Source organism: Calonectris borealis, chromosome 14 (genome assembly GCF_964195595.1).
Source record: "Calonectris borealis chromosome 14, bCalBor7.hap1.2, whole genome shotgun sequence".
NCBI lineage: Eukaryota > Metazoa > Chordata > Aves > Procellariiformes > Procellariidae > Calonectris > Calonectris borealis.
The window spans coordinates 7,707,552-7,727,934 of NC_134325.1; the positions used below are offsets into that span (position 1 = coordinate 7,707,552).

At 37.5% G+C, this 20,383-nt stretch overlaps 1 protein-coding gene across 1 annotated transcript in view; it reads left to right on the forward strand.

The window, feature by feature from the left end:
* COPB1 (coat protein complex I subunit beta 1) overlaps positions 1-13,545 on the forward strand; it is an 18,655-nt gene extending 5,110 nt beyond the window's left edge. The window contains exons 7-21 of the mRNA XM_075163093.1: positions 106-225; positions 672-779; positions 873-1,019; positions 1,451-1,596; positions 2,610-2,706; positions 3,274-3,434; positions 4,107-4,227; positions 4,572-4,799; positions 4,965-5,144; positions 6,238-6,382; positions 8,845-8,964; positions 9,414-9,559; positions 10,878-10,967; positions 11,737-11,892; positions 13,213-13,545. Of these exons, the coding sequence (XP_075019194.1) occupies positions 106-225; positions 672-779; positions 873-1,019; positions 1,451-1,596; positions 2,610-2,706; positions 3,274-3,434; positions 4,107-4,227; positions 4,572-4,799; positions 4,965-5,144; positions 6,238-6,382; positions 8,845-8,964; positions 9,414-9,559; positions 10,878-10,967; positions 11,737-11,892; positions 13,213-13,272 (2,025 nt within the window). The 3' untranslated portion in view covers positions 13,273-13,545. The remainder of the gene's footprint in view (positions 1-105; positions 226-671; positions 780-872; positions 1,020-1,450; positions 1,597-2,609; positions 2,707-3,273; positions 3,435-4,106; positions 4,228-4,571; positions 4,800-4,964; positions 5,145-6,237; positions 6,383-8,844; positions 8,965-9,413; positions 9,560-10,877; positions 10,968-11,736; positions 11,893-13,212) is intronic.
* The last annotated feature ends 6,838 nt before the right edge of the window (positions 13,546-20,383 follow it).

A 20,383-nucleotide genomic window follows, 5' to 3' on the forward strand; every position in this document is an offset into this window, starting at 1 on the left:
AGTAGTTGGTTTAATAATAACGTAGAAGGTGTCTTTTCCTGAATTTCTCTCAGAATTCTCTCCTCTTCATTACTTAAAAAATGGTTTTGATCCTTTTAATTTTAGGCAGCTGCCCAATGCTACATAGATTTGATTATTAAAGAAAGTGATAATAATGTGAAACTGATTGTTTTGGATCGGTTGATTGAATTAAAGGAGCATCCCTCCCATGAACGAGTGTTACAGGTATGTGAGCTCTCTCTTTTCCTGCAAGCTTGTTGAAGGCTTTTCTTTCCTAAATGAAACTTTCAGGTGTTGTGATGTATGGAAAAATGCACTTCTGCAATTTAAATCTTTTGTTGATATGTTTTTGGTAAAAACATATTTGATGGACTTTTATGTTTATGACTTGCCGCTTTTGTTGTCTGCGTGAGAATTACCAATGGCAAATGCTGTTTTGATTGTAAGACTTAATGGCCTACCATGCAAGCTACATCATTGTGTAAATGTAGAATGTATTAAATGAACACTGTGAAGTTCCTAATGCCTAGGATATCTTGCTTGTTTGTCAGTAGATTATATATTATGTATCCAGAATGTCTTTGAAAATCATTGAGGACTGAAAATTAGAATTGTATGAAAAGGGAGTAATTTAAAGCAACAGAGTGGTTATCATTTTGTTACTGTTTCAGGATCTAGTTATGGACATCCTCAGAGTGTTGAGTACCCCAGATCTAGAAGTGCGTAAAAAAACCCTTCAACTGGCTCTGGATCTTGTCTCTTCAAGAAATGTGGAGGAGGTAAAATATGTATTACTTATGTTTCATTACACTATTTTTTATTCTTTCGAAGAATATGGGACTTTCTTCAATTTTATTTTATCTTTTCTGCAGCTTGTGATTGTTCTGAAGAAGGAAGTGATTAAAACTAATAATGTGACGGAGCACGAAGATACAGACAAGTATAGACAGCTGCTTGTTCGTACATTGCATTCCTGCAGTGTTCGGTTTCCAGATATGGCTGCAAATGTTATCCCAGTGGTATGCAAATGTTTAATTACATTGTCATTAAGTATGTTCTAGCTATACCCAAAACCCGGAGAATAACTGAAGCTGAGGTGTTTCTAATAGTGGCCTCACATGAAGCAACACTTTTTTTAATCCCTAAAGAAATACAGGACTTTTGATGCTGTAGTTATTTGTCTTATGAGACTTTATTTTTAAATATTTTTGAACAACATGAGCTGAAGAGTACCTTTACTTAAAAGTACAATAATTTGTATCATTGGAAAAACAACTTTGGGATTATGATAATTGGTAATTGATTGGAATGTACTTACGGTTGTTTGATTTCAGCTTTGTTTAATGGGAGATGTATATGCAGTTTTATTTTTCTGAATATAGAAGGAAAATATTGTTGTACTAACTTAGCTGTGCTGCCGTTTGTGCTCATGTTCACTCTTTTGTGCTAGCTGATGGAGTTCCTTAGTGATAATAATGAAGCGGCAGCTGCTGATGTCTTGGAGTTTGTGCGGGAAGCGATCCAGCGATTTGATAACCTCAGACCTCTTATTGTTGAGAAGATGCTTGAAGTCTTTCACGCTATTAAATCTGTCAAGTGAGTCCAAAATATGATACCAGACATTGGAGCACTCTGTGGCTCACTTGCATTGAATGTATATTATCATTAAATATGTACCAAAATCCTTGCAACCCCCACACAAAGAAGAATAACTGAAGCTGAGATATTTTGGGGATAGATGAATTCTAGGTACAGCTTCCTTCCTGCCTACTTGTACAAAAGATATATTGGGTGCTTGTTGCATCGAATGAAGAAAATAATTTCATATTTCATTTTTATGATGCAATTGGTAATTGTATTTCCACTTGCTAGAAGACAGCATTGTTGATGAAGGCCAACGCTAAAGTGATATATTTGTTAAAATAGAGTTACTAAGGGATTATTGCAGCAGGAATTTGCACTTGTAGGCAACTGGAAATACTGTACATTTATTAGAAAACCCAGTCTTAACATAGACTGGGCTTTGCAATCTGCAGAACTTCTCTTGTATCTTTCAGGGCTCTAAAAACTTGGTTTTCTGACGGATCTGCAAAGGTTAGGTCATATGAGAACTTGTCTGTATCAAGACACCACTCTGCCATTCTTCCAATACACAGGAAACTCTGAATCCTATCTCCATCGTCATCTCATTAAGTGGGATGAAGCTTTGCTATTTTTTTCCCTAATCTTAATTCATGTTCGTGTTTTTCATTTTCTTCTGTATGAAGGAACAGTTAGTTTGTCTCAGTTAACTGGAGAAATTACAGCTGACTTTATTCACATACAGTAGAATTATTTCATTATGATCATAATGAAATTTAATTTTGTGAATATCAAGATTAACACAGATGGGAATAAATTTGTAGCAGAAAATATATCTCATTTGATATACTTGTTCATTAGTTTATTAAGGCTGAAAGGATGATTGCTGTTGATCAGACTTGCTTTCTGTCAATTGCGTCCTTTTGAATTTGTTAAGACTGGCCTTTACCACCTGACCACGTCACTTCCCTTGATGCTAGGTTGAGTATATCACGAAAGCATGACTTAAGTTACTGTTCTGGTTTTAGGATTTATCGAGGAGCTTTATGGATCCTTGGAGAATATTGCAGCACAAAGGAAGATATACAAAGTGTAATGACAGAAGTTCGCAGATCACTTGGAGAGGTGTGTTTACTTTGTCAGGCTAGCATTTTGTAGTTTTACTTACTATTATATGTTTTCTAAGAAAAAGTTATTTTTAAAAAATCAGGTAAGATGCAACAGGGTTTGAGCATTTGTGATGTGTTGTAACAGCATGTGCACAAGAAATCTAAAGTAAAAACTACTTGGGGTTTTGCATTCATTATTAATTTTTTTTTTAAGTAGCGTACCTGAAGCTAGCACATACTGGGAATAAGTGATATCTGTTAAGAGGGGAGATGAGGAATTCCTTATTTCAGAAAATTATGGCAGCTTTAAGATATGATTTAATTATATCCACTAACAAAGGAAGAGTGCTTTAAGTCTGGGTTGTTCTGAGAGGGATCTAAGACAATCTGCAATATGAGCTTTATGCATTGGTAGAGGCTTCTGTATATATTTCAACATCTGCCTGTCTGCTCAAATTCTCTCAAAATTATTGCACTGTAACTGACCTTTTACAATGCAAGTAATTTTTATTAAAACCTTCTGCAGAACAAAAATATCTTTTTTTAATATTAATTGTAACAATTGTTTCCTGTTCATTTCTAGATCCCAATAGTAGAATCGGAAATCAAGAAAGAAGCTGGTGAGCTAAAACCTGAAGAAGAGGTGTCTGTGGGTCCAGCCCAAAAATTGGTGACAGAGATGGGCACTTACGCAACACAGAGTGCTCTCAGTAGTTCCCGACCTGCCAAAAAGGAAGAAGACAGGTATATAAGATTTCATATTAGGCCAGGAGTGACTTGGTTAATTTTTTTTTAAAGTGGTATTCTCTCTCACGCAGAGTTTAGTGGTTGAGGTATTTCCCTGTTTTAAGGAATTATCCCAAGTAGATGGTATCTGATAGGAAGTTGCCTAATTGCTTGGGATTTGTAATCAAAGCTTACTGCATATCAAAAAGGACATTATTAATTATGGTTTCCTAAATTCTAGTTGATTCTTTATAATTTATACATAAGACCCCTCACAATTTTAATTGGATACAGAGATGTTGCCTTTAGATTAAAACTTTTTTTTTCTCTTGATATCACCTTGCACTATTTAATACTTGCTATAGCTTATTTCATTGGTAGCTAGAACAATTGCTATATTTCCTTAATTGTTGCAGATGGGTTACTTCATATTGACTAGTCATTATCATCTTAGAGCTACAATGAAATTATTATCCACTACACTTTTCACTTCACTCCCTATTCTGTGTGGAAATGGCTATGTGACTTGTGAATATCTCTATATCTGGAAAATTACTTCTAGAGGGGAAAAAAAAACTTCTGAGACCTTTCAAGCTTGTTTTGTTTGTACAGTATGGATGTTAAGGTATGAAGATAAGCAGGCTAAAGAGTGTAATCCAAAACTAGTTTTCTGATTATTTGTCTTTGCAGACCTCCATTACGAGGATTCCTGCTTGATGGCGACTTCTTTGTTGCAGCTTCTCTTGCTACAACTTTAACTAAGATTGCTTTACGATATGTGTCACTAGTTCAGGAAAAGAAGAAACAAAATGTAAGTCATCTACTGTGTTTTCACTGTAGTTGCAAAGAAGAGCTGGTTGTTGCCTCTTTTCTTTTAAACAGATGCAAAATGGGTTAAGTCCAAAGTAAAGTGCCAGTTACGTGTTTGGATAATAGTGATAATTCGGATCACAAACAGGGCCTACTGCTTTCCAGCCGCTCTATCTAGACAGTCTCTAAACCATGCTGCTTGGTTTCTAGATAAGTACTTAAAAAAAATCATAAAATCTCTGAACAGATTAATATGCACCTTTTTGTAAATAAGTCAGAAATAAACATTTCTGTGTAAAATGTACTAATCTGCTTCTATTCTCTTTCCATTGTCCTCCTTCTCAGTCCTTTATTGCTGAAGCTATGCTGCTGATGGCCACTATTCTCCATTTGGGAAAGTCCTCTCTTCCCAAGAAGCCGATTACAGATGACGACGTGGATCGTATTTCCTTGTGTCTGAAAGTTCTGTCAGAATGTTCTCCTCTCATGAATGATATTTTCAACAAAGAATGCAGGCAGTCCCTCTCTCATATGCTGTCAGCCAAGCTAGAAGAGGAGAAGCTTTCCCAGAAGGTGAGCTATCATAAGCCTGTAACCATAAACACTTGGAATTTTTTACAGGTGTTCACAGCCAAGCAGGTCCCAGAAGTGTCACCATTTGACAGCCATTATTTGACCATGTTTCTGCGCTAAGGGATGGAATTAATTGTGAATTCTTGACTATTTCTTTTCCTGCAGAAAGAATCTGAGAAGAGGAATGTGACCGTTCAGCCAGACGATCCCATTTCTTTCATGCAGCTTACTGCTAAAAATGAAATGAGCTCAAAAGAAGACCAGTTTCAGCTTAGCCTTCTTGCAGCAATGGGAAACACACAGAGGAAAGAGGCTGCTGATCCTCTTGCATCCAAACTTAATAAGGTAATGTGAAAGTCAGTGTTTTAATTATATACACTTTGTGCTGCTATGCACAGGATCAGCTTTGGGAACCACAGGCTGGAGCTGATGAACCAGGCTATGCTGGTTGATTGGAAAGACCCAGGTATTTCCTGGTTAGCATCAGGAGAAAGAGAAAAACCCTTGTGCTTGAAGTTGTTCCCTTCTTCACGTGAGAGGGGAAGAATAAGGAGGAGACTTGAGGAGTGCTGAGCTGGTGGGTTGTGGAGAAGAAATTAAGATTGTTTGCTGGTCTGAAGAGCCCAGTAAGGTTCACAGGGAAGAGAGCAGGGATGTCACAAGTGATTAAGAACCCCTTTCTTTCTTTGGCTGCCATATCCTATTGCCAAGCGCAGTGCATCCTTGTTTCACTCTTTATACCTTTTTTTGCTGCTGGTTACCTGGACCTGCAGAGAAGTTCCAAAGAAAAAAAATCTCTTGATTCATTCAGTAGTTAGGGTTAAAAAACCAGACTTTTATTCTTCAAAAGTCTGGACGAATTCTTTTTACTGTTTGAAGTTACCTTTTCATTTTAAGTCAGCATTTTTTTGTCCTGCTGATCTTTGTAAGAATAAATGGCATTACAGTCCATATTTTAGGAACTTACGTGAATTCAGTTCAGAATACATTTAATCTGGAAAGGTTTTGTAATTGTAGTGTCTACGCATAAGGACATGTGAAGGAAGGATGCAGTTAAATTTATTTGTATGAGTAATACGGACAGTCACTGTGTGTCTAGCTGTAACTCAATGAAATCTCTTTATTTTGGAAGATCTATGCATGAACTTAGATTTCCTAACCATCACAACTTCTTTAAATACTATTTTCTAGACAAAACTTGTGGTGATTGTTTGCAGTGTTTTTTCCAATTTTCTTTTAATTTTTTTCCGTTTTTTCATACTAGTAAGTTCTGTGAAATTAAAAGCTCTTTGCACACCTGCTTTGTTTGGAGGCTTATGTTAAAGAGTAATGGGTTTAATTGTATTTTATTCTTATTTTTTGTCATTGTTTGACAGGATTCCATGTTTTAAACTGGTTTATGAGTAGAAAAATACCTTAAACACTTTTTCTTTCACAGGTTACTCAACTGACAGGTTTCTCGGACCCCGTCTATGCAGAAGCGTACGTCCATGTCAATCAGTATGACATTGTGCTGGATGTGCTTGTGGTCAACCAGACCAGTGATACTCTGCAGAACTGCACACTAGAACTAGCTACGCTAGGTAAGGCGTACTGGTGGAAACAAAGCAACCATTGGGCAGGAGTGGGGTACTGGGCATTGGCGCTTAGTTGTAAGGAGTTTCTGAAACACTTCTAAATACTTACAAATTTATGCCAGCTAGTTGCCATTTTGAAAGGTTGTTTCTGAATGCCTTTAAAAATACATTTTTCTTCCAAAAGGTGGAAGACTTGTGTCTACTGGCACTGACAATGCTATCTGATGATATAAACCGTAGTCAGATTTTGAACTTTTTCATGCTTTTTTTACTAGAAAGATAGCATTCCATTTCCCCTTCTCCCTTTTTCCTGAAATATGGACAGTTTTTTTGATATACTGATTCCCCGTTGTGCTGTTACCATAGAGCAAGAGAACAGAATCCAAACTGGTATGGAACAAATGTCAGGCAACAGAAAGCCATCTGCCCTAGGTGGTTCTTGCACTCAGCCTGAAGTACTTATATACTGCATTTACTCAGCTGAAACCATTCCCTGTACCAACAGCTGTACCAGAGGCTTGCTTGAACAATATTGAGGCTTCATTAACTTCTTTTTGGGGAGGGACTGGAGCAGATAAACCAAGAACAGTAACCCGTTTCCTGTTAATTATCTTCTGTTTTGGCAGTCAGGAGTTGAAATATGTTTACAACGTACTAGGAGAATGCATGTTATATACTTTTAATTGATGTAAATATGGCTGGAGGGGCATAACCTTCCTCCTAATCTCTTGTAAATCATTTGATCAGACTAATGATGGAGATAAATAAAACGAATCTATTACTTAATAGGTTGTAATTTTCTATTTGTCAGTTCAGTAAAGTGGAATTCTGTATTTCCCAGTTGCGTCTTCAGATATATTGCAAAAACTGACTTGATGCATCACTCTTGTCTGTAGAGCTGATGCTGTTCATGCTATATTCTCAAATTGCACAGTTTGATAGAACTAAGGATTCTTTTACAATTGCTTGCTAAAGGATTAGGAAAAATACGTCTCGTACTGTTTCCTGGGAGCAATTACATTCAAAGGCAAGGTGATACTTTGAGCTGTTTATAAATAGCTTAGTGCATGTAATACTGGACGTTGAACTTTGGTTTTGAGACACTTGACTGTAGGATTAGGTATTATGTTGTCAGTGATTAAAACACAAGGTAGAATTAACCATTTCCTGATTGTTAAAAATTTAATACTAGGCTCAATCCGAAGCCCATTTAAGTCAGTATTCACACTTGTTTTCATAGAATCATTAAGGTTGGAAAAGACCTCTAAGATCATCGAGTCCAACCGTCAACCCAACACCACCATGCCCACTACACCGTGTCCCTAAGCGCCTCATCTACGCGTCTTTTAAATACTTCCAGGGTCGGTGACTCAACCACTTCCCTGGGCAGCCTGTTCCAAGGCCTGACCACTTTCAGTAAAGAAATTTTTCCTAATGCCCAATCTAAACCTCCCTTGGTGCAACTTGAGGCCATTTTCTCTCGTCGTATCGCTAGTTACTTGGGAGAAGAGACCAACACCCACCTCGCTACAACCTCCTTTCAGGTAGTTGTAGAGCGCGATGAGGTCTCCCCTCAGCCTTCTCTTCTCCAGGCTAAACAGTCCCAGTTCCCTCAGCCGCTCCTCATCAGACTTGTGCTCCAGGCCCTTCACCAGCTTCGTTGCCCTTCTCTGGACACGCTCCAGCACCTCCATGTCCTTCATGTCGTGAGGGGCCCAAAACTGAACGCAGTATTCGAGGTGCGGCCTCACCAGTGCCGAGTACAGGGGCACGATCACCTCCCTACTCCTGCTGGCCACACTATTTCTGATACAGGCCAGGATGCCGTTGGCCTTCTTGGCCACCTGGGCACGCGGCCGGCTCATGTTCAGCCGGCTGTCAACCAACACCCCCAGGTCCTTTTCCTCTGGGCAGCTTTCCAGCCACTCTTCCCCAAGCCTGTAGCATTGCATGGGGTTGTTGTGGCCGAAGTGCAGGACCCGGCACTTGGCCTTGTTGTACCTCATACAGTTGGCCTCAGCCCATCGATCCAGCCTGTCCAGGTCCCTCTGCAGAGCCTTCCTACCCTCCAGCAGATCAACACTCCCGCCCAACTTGGTGTCATGTGCAAACTTACTTGAGGGAGCACTCGATCCCCTCGTCCAGATCATTGATGAAGATATTGAACAAGACCGGCCCCAAAACTGAGCCCTGGGGAACACCACTTGTGACTGGCCAGTGGGGTTTGGGTGAATACACTAATATTTTAACTGAAATTTTTAATATAATGTAAATTACTTTGTCTTGCAGGTGTAAAAAAAACCAACCAACTGAAAAAAAATTCCAAATCAATTAATACTTTTATGGTAGTGCAACTCTGTAGGCATTAGAATTGAATGACAAGAAAATAAAAAATTTTGTTCCAAAAGCTAAACTCATTGTGTACTGTTAATGTTCCCTGATCCCCATCTCGCAATTTCTTTACACAGGTGACTTGAAACTTGTGGAAAAACCATCTCCTCTGACACTTGCTCCACATGATTTTGCAAACATTAAAGCTAATGTCAAAGTTGCTTCAACAGAAAATGGAATAATTTTTGGTAATATTGGTAAGTAAACAATTCAGTGTGCAAAAATAACATTAATGTGTAGCATTTCTTAACTGCTTAATGAGCTCAAAAATAATTAAAACACTTCATACTGGAAGAGGAAATTAAATGGTCTACAACGTATGAATATTTTCTGATGATTTTTTAAAAATTTATGTCACTTTTACTTAAAATCATAGTAGAGCATGCTACCTTTAGAGTGATTGTCAGCATGATACTTGAACCCAAGTCTCTGAATTTGAAATGAGCTGGGCAGCTTTGCCTGAAAGACCAATACAGTTAACTCAAAGTTCTGTGGCAACTGGGTAAAGCACTTGAAGAGGACAGAGGTCAGCAATGAGATTGAGCAAGCGTTGACTGTTATTAACTGGCAGGTGGTAACTGAGCACTCTTACTTAGTGCAAATTCACTTCTTTAAACATTAAGGCGGTTTGTGTTTTATATTGCAGTGTATGATGTCTCTGGAGCAGCCAGCGACAGAAACTGTGTGGTTCTCAGTGACATTCACATCGACATCATGGATTACATTCAGCCTGCTTCTTGTACGGATGCGGAGTTCAGACAGATGTGGGCAGAATTTGAGTGGGAAAACAAAGTTAGTTTTAGTTTTTGTATGTTATTTGGGGCTTTTATTGATGAGGTATAATTCTGTTTCTTGTTTCTACATCAGCTCATGACAACAACATTATCTCTTGTGATATAAACCTCATTCAACATCTGCATTAGATGTTGGCCTCAAGTAACTCATTCTCTTATTGTTACCTGTTTCACAAGCTTAGTGATGCGATAACTAAGTTTTTTCTTACAAAAGAGGTATGTGCATTGAGCCTTACCTCCTGTACAGAAGGTGTCCAAATTGCTTGGTGATTGCTGTGTATTTCAGCTCAAAGTTGTGATAGCAACAAGTACAAGTTTATGCTGAGACTGCAGAAGTAGTCATACTGCTCAGCCTCTCCAGTTCCGAATTATGTTGTCTTTTTTTTTTTTTAAAAAAAAAAAAAATCATAGAATGTTTTGGGTTGTAAAGAACCTTTTAAAGATCATTTCGTCTACCCTCCCCTGCCGTGGGCAGGGACATCTTTCACTTTATTACTTTGCAATACAGCTGTAGCATACAGAGTGGTAATGGATGCTATGTAAGACCCAACAAAATGGTACGTACACTTAATATTAGAGGGTGTCCAAACTGTTAGTTACAGACCTGTTAAAAAAGGGTTTAACGGAGATAATCTCATGCAACAGAGCAACATAATTTAAGAATAGAGTAGAAACATTAAAACAGAATGGGAGATATTTTACACAAACTGTAACCTTGTTTGCAACATGTATGTATGTGATTCACTTGAGAGTGGATTTAAGTTCCCTCAAAGGGAACTTGTCAACAATAAATTTTAATCCATAATATGTGAAGCCTTAGCAATTTGTAAACTACTCCTAAAAGATGTGCTAAAAAGCAATTTAAACAAGACCCACAATACTCAATATGAGGAAGCCAACACAGTCCAGAGGGCTTTGTTGCTAAAAGGGAAATATGAAAGTAGTTTTTATCATTGGTTAAAAGCAAGCTTTTGGACTAGATACCATTTTTTTCTTGTGCTGGCAGTGTGTATATTCAGACAAGAAGTATATTATTTGCTGTAGAGAGTCTATGTGTTCAGCAGAGTATCATATTCACCTAATACATTTTAGAAACCATGGTCATAGCATGGAATTCCCACCTTTTAACAAGCAGATGGCAGGAGGTGAAGACATTGTATGATGCCACCACATAATGTGATTTGGAGCTAGCTTGCTGAATGTGGTGTTCCTCAAGGAGAAATGTAGTGGTAATCTATTCAGAGCTCTGAAGAAGAGATGGTTTCAGAAATGCCTGAGGTGCTAATTAAAGTAATGGCCATTTTTTTCCCTTGAAGGTTACAGTGAATACTAATATCATTGATCTAAATGAATACTTACAGCACATACTGAAGTCAACCAATATGAAATGCCTGACTCCAGAGAAGGTGAGCTATTTGCTTGAAAACTTTTAAACACCCTTTTTAGTTTGTGTGCTTCGTTTAATTTGTTTAGCATTTGTTGTAATATTATTAGAGATGCTTGTTTACAATACGAAATAGTACATGTACTTCAAAGTTTTTTAAATGAGTGCTCTGAAATGAGCAAAAGCAAGTTAATGTTATCAAAATTCTGTGTGCTTAATCACTTCAGCTATTTCTTGCCCAGCTAGAAAATCAGAATGCCTGTTTTAATTTGTAGTAGCTAAGCTGTAGTATAGATTTGATGGAACCATATGTTTTTATACAGGATTTTTTTTTGGTAGCTCCAAGTTCCTTTCTTCTCTGTCAAAATTTACCTTTCTTTTGCCAATTTAGCCTTTTTGTTATAAAGCAAAGTATATATATACACAATAGCTACTTGCTTTTAAGATATAATATATATAATAGCTATCAGCTAATATATGTATAGTAGCCAAAATAGGTATAGTAGCTATTGCTACTATTTAGCTTCTTTACCATTTTGCCGTTCATTAAATCAGATCATAAAATGCCATCCTACCTTGTTTTGATGAATACTGTAGATTGCATATCTTTCAATATTAATTTTAGAAAAAGGCTACCACTGTTTCCCATTGTACAATTCTCACATTTTAAAAAATGTTGTATGCAAAGAAAGAAGTTTAAGTATTAAATGTGCCTAGCTATATGTAGGATGAATTAAAATGTATTTAAAGGATTTTGGCCTTTCTAAAGAGTTCAAATGTGCTTTTTGTAGGCACTCTCTGGTTATTGTGGCTTTATGGCGGCCAATCTCTATGCGCGTTCCATATTTGGAGAAGATGCACTTGCAAATGTCAGCATCGAAAAGCCAATTCATCTTGGACCAGAGGCACCTGTCACTGGTCACATACGAATCCGTGCAAAGAGTCAGGTAACGTGGCTTCTATTTAGAGCACTGTTTCTGCTTGTCATTTTTAAGAAAATGTAACGAGCACTCTAAAAAAACGTGCAAATTTTTGGACGTTAGTTGGTTTCTAGTATTAGGTAAATGGGAAAATTTTTAGGGAAGATGAATATAGAAACTTCAGCCTTAGTTTTAAAAAACTATCTTATACACGTTTTGTGAGGAAAGAATGGCTTTTTATTTAGGTGTAATCATACCCTAAGACCACATTGTACATCATCTCTCCCAGTGCGTTATCATAAAATACGCCTTTGGGCCAAGTTTTTCTTATTTTTTCCATAGGACTGCAAATAGGATAGTATACTTGATTGGCTTTTAAAGAGCAAATGCTCCCCAAGCTTCCATGATATTTTTCCTACTGAATTATACATTTCAATTTCATATAACAAGGAAATTTTATGCATGCAATTGCTGTTCACTGCTTCTTTTTAAAAACAACAAACAAAACCCAAAGTCTTTCAGTAGAATTATTTTCTAAAGGTACATCTATGAGTCTGCTTTGGATTTTAGAACTTCTACCTCCTGACTAAAAAAAGTACAAAATTTGGAACTGTTTAATAACAGGGTACCAATAAAAGTATTTTAAACAGTGTACAATAAAGGACTGCCTGAGAATTTTCACATTCATCACATGAAACCATTTAATTTATATGATGTCATTGTAAAGATTTCAGAGTGGTTTAAATTAATGTTTCTGATATGTTTACAGTGGCATTTTTACGTAAGACTGCATTCAGTTATATATGCCAGCTTAGTATCATCTTGAGATAATGCTGTTGTTGATTAGGTGGATTTATTTGTGCAGTTTCTTTTGAGATTTCTTCAGTTTCTATGCAATATTAATATGGTTCTGTGATTAAATTTTTTCTATAGCTTTAGTGCATTGAATGCTAGTATTAGCACTGAGACTTTCAACAGCTGAATTTCAGTAACTAGACTGACAGTTATAATTTCTTCAGTGGCAGCATACTTTCAGCTGGTGGGAGGTCAAAAGGCTTACTTTTTTTAATTTTTCTGCCTTTTGTATTGATAACAGATTTAGCAGTTGCTAGCTCAAATTTAAGTTTCATTATTTCTATAATATATGTACATCTAGCCTTTACCTAGTGTTAAGAAGGTGTCCACTATAATGTATGTAAGTAAATAAATCAACAGTTAGAAATACTTTGATTTCCATGCCATTAACTTCATAGATTTCTGTATATGGAACTTGCATTTTAATATAGATAAAGTTATTTTGAAGTATCTGTATCATGAATGTCGTCTTTCTTTTCCTTTTCATTACAGGGAATGGCCCTGAGTCTTGGAGATAAGATCAATCTGTCTCAGAAGAAAACAAGTTTATAAATTTTACCTAATGTCTTTTCAGGTCTTTTACAATTTAACCTTAGGTATGTGGCTTTTGGGATCCAGAACATCTTATATTCCTCAGTGTTCTCTAATTGTAGAAGCCAAGCTTTTGAGTTGAAAGCATTCCAGTAGAGAATTTATAGGTTCTCCATGATTGATACTGAGAAAAATTTTAAATCTCCAGGTTTTTTTCTTTGACCTGGAAGTCATGTTTTCTTTGTCTCTAATATATACTGATGCTCACAGTACAATAAACAAATTATGCCAGTACTGTTTTGTCTGTAAATTATAAACTCTGTATTATTTGATCGGTATTGAATATCTGGCAGGGGTATTTTGATATTCTAAGAAAGTGGGAGTGTGTAATAGCTTAAGCGTTTACAATAACGACTAGGCCTGAATTGTGTGAATGTGTGATCATGACTCTTAAAATACTCTGGTATACCTAGGAGAATATATATATTTGATAACTAAATCAAAGGCTGTATGTTCTAAATGGTTGGTTTAGTAATGTGATCACTTGGCACAGACAAGCTTGTAATATTAGAAAAGAGATTGTCAAAATTCAGCTCTTTCTAGCAAGTAGTAGAACCTTAAACTTTGTTTCTGAAATGCTTTCCTAATAGCATTATCATGACTAACGTAACATTGCTGGTGGTGTTCTTATTTTTTAGTTAATGCAGAAAAGACAGCCAAGTGCAATCTTAAAGCTGTAGCAGTGTAAGCAGTATTTTCAATGAATGCAGCCATTACCCACGTGTGTAAGCTCAGGAAGGAAGGATTCAGACTGATTATGATCTTGCAGTAAATCGAACCAAGTTGAGGAATTGTGGAAAAGGAAGAATTGTGAGTGAAGGTCAGGTCAGCATGTGGAAGTGAGTTAACACCATTTGGCTACTAAATGTTATGCAAATTAGCAGTAGATTAAAACATATAACCATTAGACTGAAAATACTTTTAGCTGAATCTGTTAAGGATTAATTCTGAGTTTAAATTGTTACAAGCAATTAATTATACAGAAGAGTCCCCAGAGCCAACAGTACTCTTACAATTGGCAGAAGGTCCTGCTGCTGAAGTTGAACAGCTGTGTCCTGCTCCAGTAGGACAGAAGAGAACTGAGTTAGCATTCTGAGTAGCTGATTCCCAAAACATTTAAGGCCTCAGTGATGAAAATAGCTGTTTTCCACTCTGAATAAGCACAGGAAGGAGCATACATGTAAATTATGAAATGAAAGTGTCTAGGATGCTGTATTTTGTCTGGATAAAGGATAGCCCTATAAGTACAATGCAAAAACTGAGCTAATAAGTGACATTCATATAAATATTTCATTACCTGTTCCTCCCAATACTACTTTTTGCCAGCTACCTTTGGTCTGTTCTTATAAGCATTAGGTTCACTTTTCATTCCAATCCTGTTCTTAAGCTTAAGTGCTAGAAGAAAATCGTTTGCCCATAGTAAAAAATGGGGCAGATCTGTCAACTGTGCACTGATGCAGCTGTACAATTCTGAATTTTTAGTACATAGAAGTCATAAAATCAATAGAAGTCTGCTGTCAGTAGTTCCTTTTTAAGCCATTAGCCATCAAAGCCGTGCTGTATCTAACAGTACCGAAGTCTGCGTTACTGTACTCCAGTGTGCACACCTCTGTTAGAGACAAGCCTGTACACCTGCTAAGGCTATGTCTTTTGTTAAATATTCTAGATTCGAAATATGTGACTTCCAAAGCTATGGTATGTTTATTTTGCTATTTTCTCATAGGCACACACCTCACGCTTATTACATACAGTAAGAAAAAGGAACGGGTCTTAGATAAGCAAGGCAGGTTGCCATGAGTTTGTCTCAGCAGAGAAAAAAACTTGAAAGTAGCTTCTGAAGGCTCTGATTACCTTGTGGATTTCTGTGAGCATCAGTACAGGTCACAGTACTGTATGTTTCAGGTATAAATAGTAGATATTGTGGACACTTAAGTATTACGACGATGTGATTTTTAAAACCTTTACCTGCTATAGTGGGGGGTATCCAGCTCTTGTACTCCTGTAGACGTTAGAGACAGTGAATCGGTAAGATAGTGGAACACGGTTTTGCTGAGTGACCTGTTTGTTTTCCATGTTTTGAAATCCCTTTTTGGTTGTGCCATTATTTTGCTCTTTAATGAAAGCTCCAATGCATGCATCACATGATACCAGCAGGAGCTGAAGCTCTGGATACGCAGGTCTGCCTTGATAATGAAGTTATGTCTCTACATGATCTCACAGCAGTTGTATTGCCTTCTGTGAAGTTATGCCAGATGCACAAGGATGCAGTAGAGATGATCAGAATGTGATCTTAATTGCTTAGTACTTCATAATTTGGGGGGGATGATGGGAGAAAAGCATAGGAGTATGTTGTATGTACTCTCCTGTGAAATTCCATGGACTATTGGTATGCTCCTTGGGAGTGCATGGGGGGGATTTTATTCTCCAATCGCTAAAGTGCCAACTAAAGCCAAACCAAGAGAGAAGAAAATCTGAGGACTCCAGTGAATGGTTTCATCTCTGCAAAGACATTGTAATTAGCAGGACACTAACAGAGATTGAGTCATAGCTCCATGTATACTGACTGGTATGAATGAGATGGATCTGCTGACCACAGCCAAGGAAAGGATGTTTTTGGAGAAGGAGAATGACTTCCAGTATCTGTTATCCAAGCCCTGTTTCAAGTCACAATCTGCTATCTTTGTTGGAGAATAGAAAAACATCCTGGCATGTGCAGATATCCATTATTTCATGTGGCTCTTAGTCAGCTGGGAGGGGCACATCATTTAACTTTGTTTAGGATATCTTTTGCTATCAGAACTTTATGCAAGGACATGAAGACACCTGTTCAGCAGAAGCTGCCATGACTTTAGGATTCATTTTCCACCTGTCATGCTTTTCAATAGCTCTCCTGCAGAACTGGCCTTGTACAAAGTTTTCATTGGTGGTGTGCATTTTTTCAGTAGCCTGAACACTAAAAAAAGTTAGATGCATGTTTCATGTTTATACTTCAGAGATGAAATTCTATCCTTTTATATATATATCCCGTTGTGTTTTGGCTAAGCTTTTGCTCAGTAGCTCAGATAAAAGACTGATTTGGTTCAGAGCACCTCTTTCTGAAATAGTTTTTGTGCCCTAAAGAGAGACTGACTGAGATATTTTCTGTGTCTGCCTGCGTACACAGACAGGATTCTCAAGTTGTGTCGTTTGAGAGTGGTGGTCCACTGGTCTTTAGCTGCTCCTGGGCAGGCCCGTGTGGTCAGTTCCTTTGTCACTGCTTAAAAAAACTGTACTTGTGATGACTACCACAACCACTTACAGGGAAAGGAAATAGGAGGAAAGTAGATGTATGATTATTGTGGTTTCCATGAGGATTAGCAATTGTGAGCAAATATGAGACCTGAGAACCACAGATGCACCATTGATTACTTTAAAGAATTGCCGTTCTAAGGAGAATGGGAACTCTTAAGTAACTGCTATTGAAGTGTTTGATCAACATCAGTGGGGTGCAAAACATTTCCTAGATACTAGGGAAGCGTTCTGCATATACAAAGGAATATCTTACACAGACTGTCCTACTTTAGGATCCACTTACAGCTTTTTCATTGCAGCAAAATTCAGTAAAAGCTAGTATATAGCTGCTGTATTGTTCAAAACTTTGTACAAGCAGGTTACTAACCTATTTTCTGAGCAGTAATAAGTATGTATTGCATACATTACGCTTAGGTAAGGTGTTGTTATTCCACAACTCTGATTTCAGAAGCTTGGATAAGAATGGGAATAAATTCCCAGTAGCTGTAAATGGAGCAAGAAAACTTGCTGCGTTTCCATTAAAAGTTTTTGAAAGTCATTGCATGATGCAGTGCTGGCATAGAGGAAGCTGGTTTCTGCTATGTCCCTGCTCCTAACGTAGAGCTGCTGCAAGTCACGGCCAGATTTCTTCATTCGAGGCCCAATGAGGATTTATATTTCTGTCCTATTTAGATGATACATGAGAAGCAGGAATGTTTATGTATGACAGGCATGATATAGGCAACTCTCAGTAGGTAGGAGAGGAAGGGGTCATCCCAAGAAAACATTAAGGTAGGTAATACAAAACAAAAATAAATCAGGCCGTAGGCGAACATAGTTTGTATATTGAGCCTTAAAAAGATTTGTAAGTGGTTTCTGTAGAGACAACTTTATACAACTCTCAGAAATGTGAAGCCTCACGTGAGGGGCAAATCGAATGATACATTTGCTCTGTATCATGCACTTTTTGGCACAGAGCTGCAGCTGGAGTGTTGAGGAAAGACGCAGCCAGTTAATCTACATCTTAGGTGATCTACATAGTAATACCTGTCAGTTAGCTGCACCCTGTCACAAATTAAGGTATTTTATAAAGTTTATAAAGTTTTCATGTGTTGCTACACCAGAGGGTGCTGTCTTACAACTGGTAAGAAATTTTGATAGCGTTTTTCCAAAAAGTGTTGAGAGGAAGAAAGAACAGCATGTGCTGCAGGTTTCGTCATAAAAGCAATACAGGGTAACTTTGGCCCACTCTTGGGGTCACTTTCAGTTGTTTTTTGTTATTTTCAGGTTGCCTAGCTATGTATAACCAGTGCACAGTGATGCTGACAGCTCAGATTACTAATATACTACACCTGTTTGGACACTGCCTTTTCTCTAGAGATTTTACTTTTCTAAAGCATAATGAGATAGATTTGGCTGTATGATACAGCTTTCCTGTTTGAAAGACACAATGATGAGTTCATTAAAAGAGGGATATAGGTGAAATATAGGAAATTCTAACTGTGACTTTGTGTGTACATTTGTAATACTAATTAGGCAATTTTTTGTTTGAGCAAAGCTGTAAATATCCATCTTATTTCACTAGGTATTTCTCCTGGTTTTTTGTGTATTCTGTAGCTTGTAATTGTAACCTTTTCCAAACTCTGTGTATCATTTTTTGATTGCATCAGTGCAGTATATTTCATCAGAATGATCCAGAATTGCCAAGAATAGAATGGAGTTGCTAGCAAAAAGGTGATTTGTTTTGAAAGATCGGCATAATTCTTATAGCTATAGATTATAGATATATATATAAAATTATATGAACTTGGATGTTGTCAAAAACAGTTACTTTACATAGGTATAAAATCTGCAGTTTCGGTGGCTTGCAAATCCCTATTTTGCTCTTTCTTTCACTGGAATTTCATTTAGGGGAAGCAGAACAAACTAAGCCTATTGTTATCCTGGTCTCAACGCAAGAGCAGAGTTAGTGGATCTCACTGTTCCTACACCTTATTCACAGTGTTTTTCAGGTTTGATGCTTCATGTTTTCCCTGTAATACCTGATCAAAGGTCTAGTTGTTTACAATAGGTGGTCACACGAACATCTTTGCATTAAAAATACGGTCTCTTCTTTTTCTAAGGTCTTACAATACCATAAGGAGTTGTAAGAATTTTATCGTGCTTCTAATTTTAATTACTTCTGAAGTTTGGAAATCCAACTTCCGTATTTAGAGATGTTAGGAAACCATTTTCTTTAACAGAAATGATCAGCAATGAGTTTTTAATCTGATCTTTTAGAATATCACTTATATTCAGACACAAGAATGAAGACTTATTTCCACTGAGTTGTGCTTAAGCTATACGTTATATGAGAATATGTAAATATTTTATTAATGTGTAGAAACTTCATTCTGAATGAGATTTCCCATAATCTTTACTTTTTCCTTCCTTGATTTTAAGTACTTGTTACTGACAACTGTAGATCTCATGTACTGTCCAAAATGAACATGACATGTTGCATAGGCATTCCTGCTTTTAATTGTTTTTCAAATGAAATTCTGTCATTCTTTCCAATATCCGTTGAAATCAGTGGTGCTAGTGGGCCAACTTCCTCTTTGAGCTATGCCTACTGAAACACATGAAAGGGTGGTTCATATGCAGAAGCGTATACCATTAAGCAGTAAATTCTTTTCTGAGGCCAGGAATAGTGAATGAACAGTGCAGGCATGCATAAGCCCCTTCAAACTCTGGAGAGTAGCACTGTCACTTTGGAGGTGTCCTAGCTTGTGCAGGGTACTCTTTTTTTTTTTTTTTTAACCTGTAAAACAGAAGAATGTGCGACCTGTGGATACAATGAAACCTGCTGGGTTCATCTGTTTTAATAATGTAGTGCATGGTTTTAGGCGTGAATCTGCTTTGCATCTGTAGCTGTAGTCTTGTGGTATGCACTTGAACTTAAAGCAGTTTTCCTCCTGGTGGGACCTGGGCTAAAGTTGTGAACCAGACCGCTATCTCGGTGCCTCACTTGCAACCTGGCTGCGAGGACCTCCAGCAGTTAGGTCTGTACGTGCGTGTGATGTGCACCTGGGACCGGGACCTGGTGCCAGCTTCATTCCTAGTTAAGACTGAGCCTGGACATGCGGTACCAGCATGGCAACAGGTCAGACTACATCAAAGCTGATCTCCAAGTTGGTGTCCAAGCTTCACTTCAACCATTAACTTATCTATGTCATTCCTACGTCATTCAGTGGCTGCTGGCAGAGTAGCAGCTGCCTGCTCTAGGCATTATCCCATGCTCTGAGATCTTTCAGGCTGTTCCTGACATAGATTTGGTAGAGGTGGTCTCAGAAGAGCAATTTCACCCTAAGTTGGTAGCTGGCTCCCTGTGCCATAATGTACTGCCCATGATACGAGTGGCTGTATCTCTCCTTTCTGACAGAAACCAACAAGGTGATTGACAAAACTGAAATTTTGTTTCTTATGGTTTAGCTATGTAATATAAATGTTTCCGTCATGGAAAACAGATTCACCTTTTACTCAGATTAGCAGGAATTGCCTTGGATTCCTATATGAGATTTTTTTTTTAATGCCATATCAAACTTTCTTTTATAAAGGTGCAAGAAAATAAGCTATTAAAACCTTAAGGTGGTTGACCTGTCAATACTTTAGTGCTTGTATTTTAAAGCATGTAACGCTATGTTAATGCATCTTTAACAAGAGATATAATTATTCCAGGGTTTGTATGCCTTCTCCATAAGTAAGAACAGGTGTTTTTTTCCTACGCCTGTTCTCACTTACACTTCAGGCACACAAGTTCAGC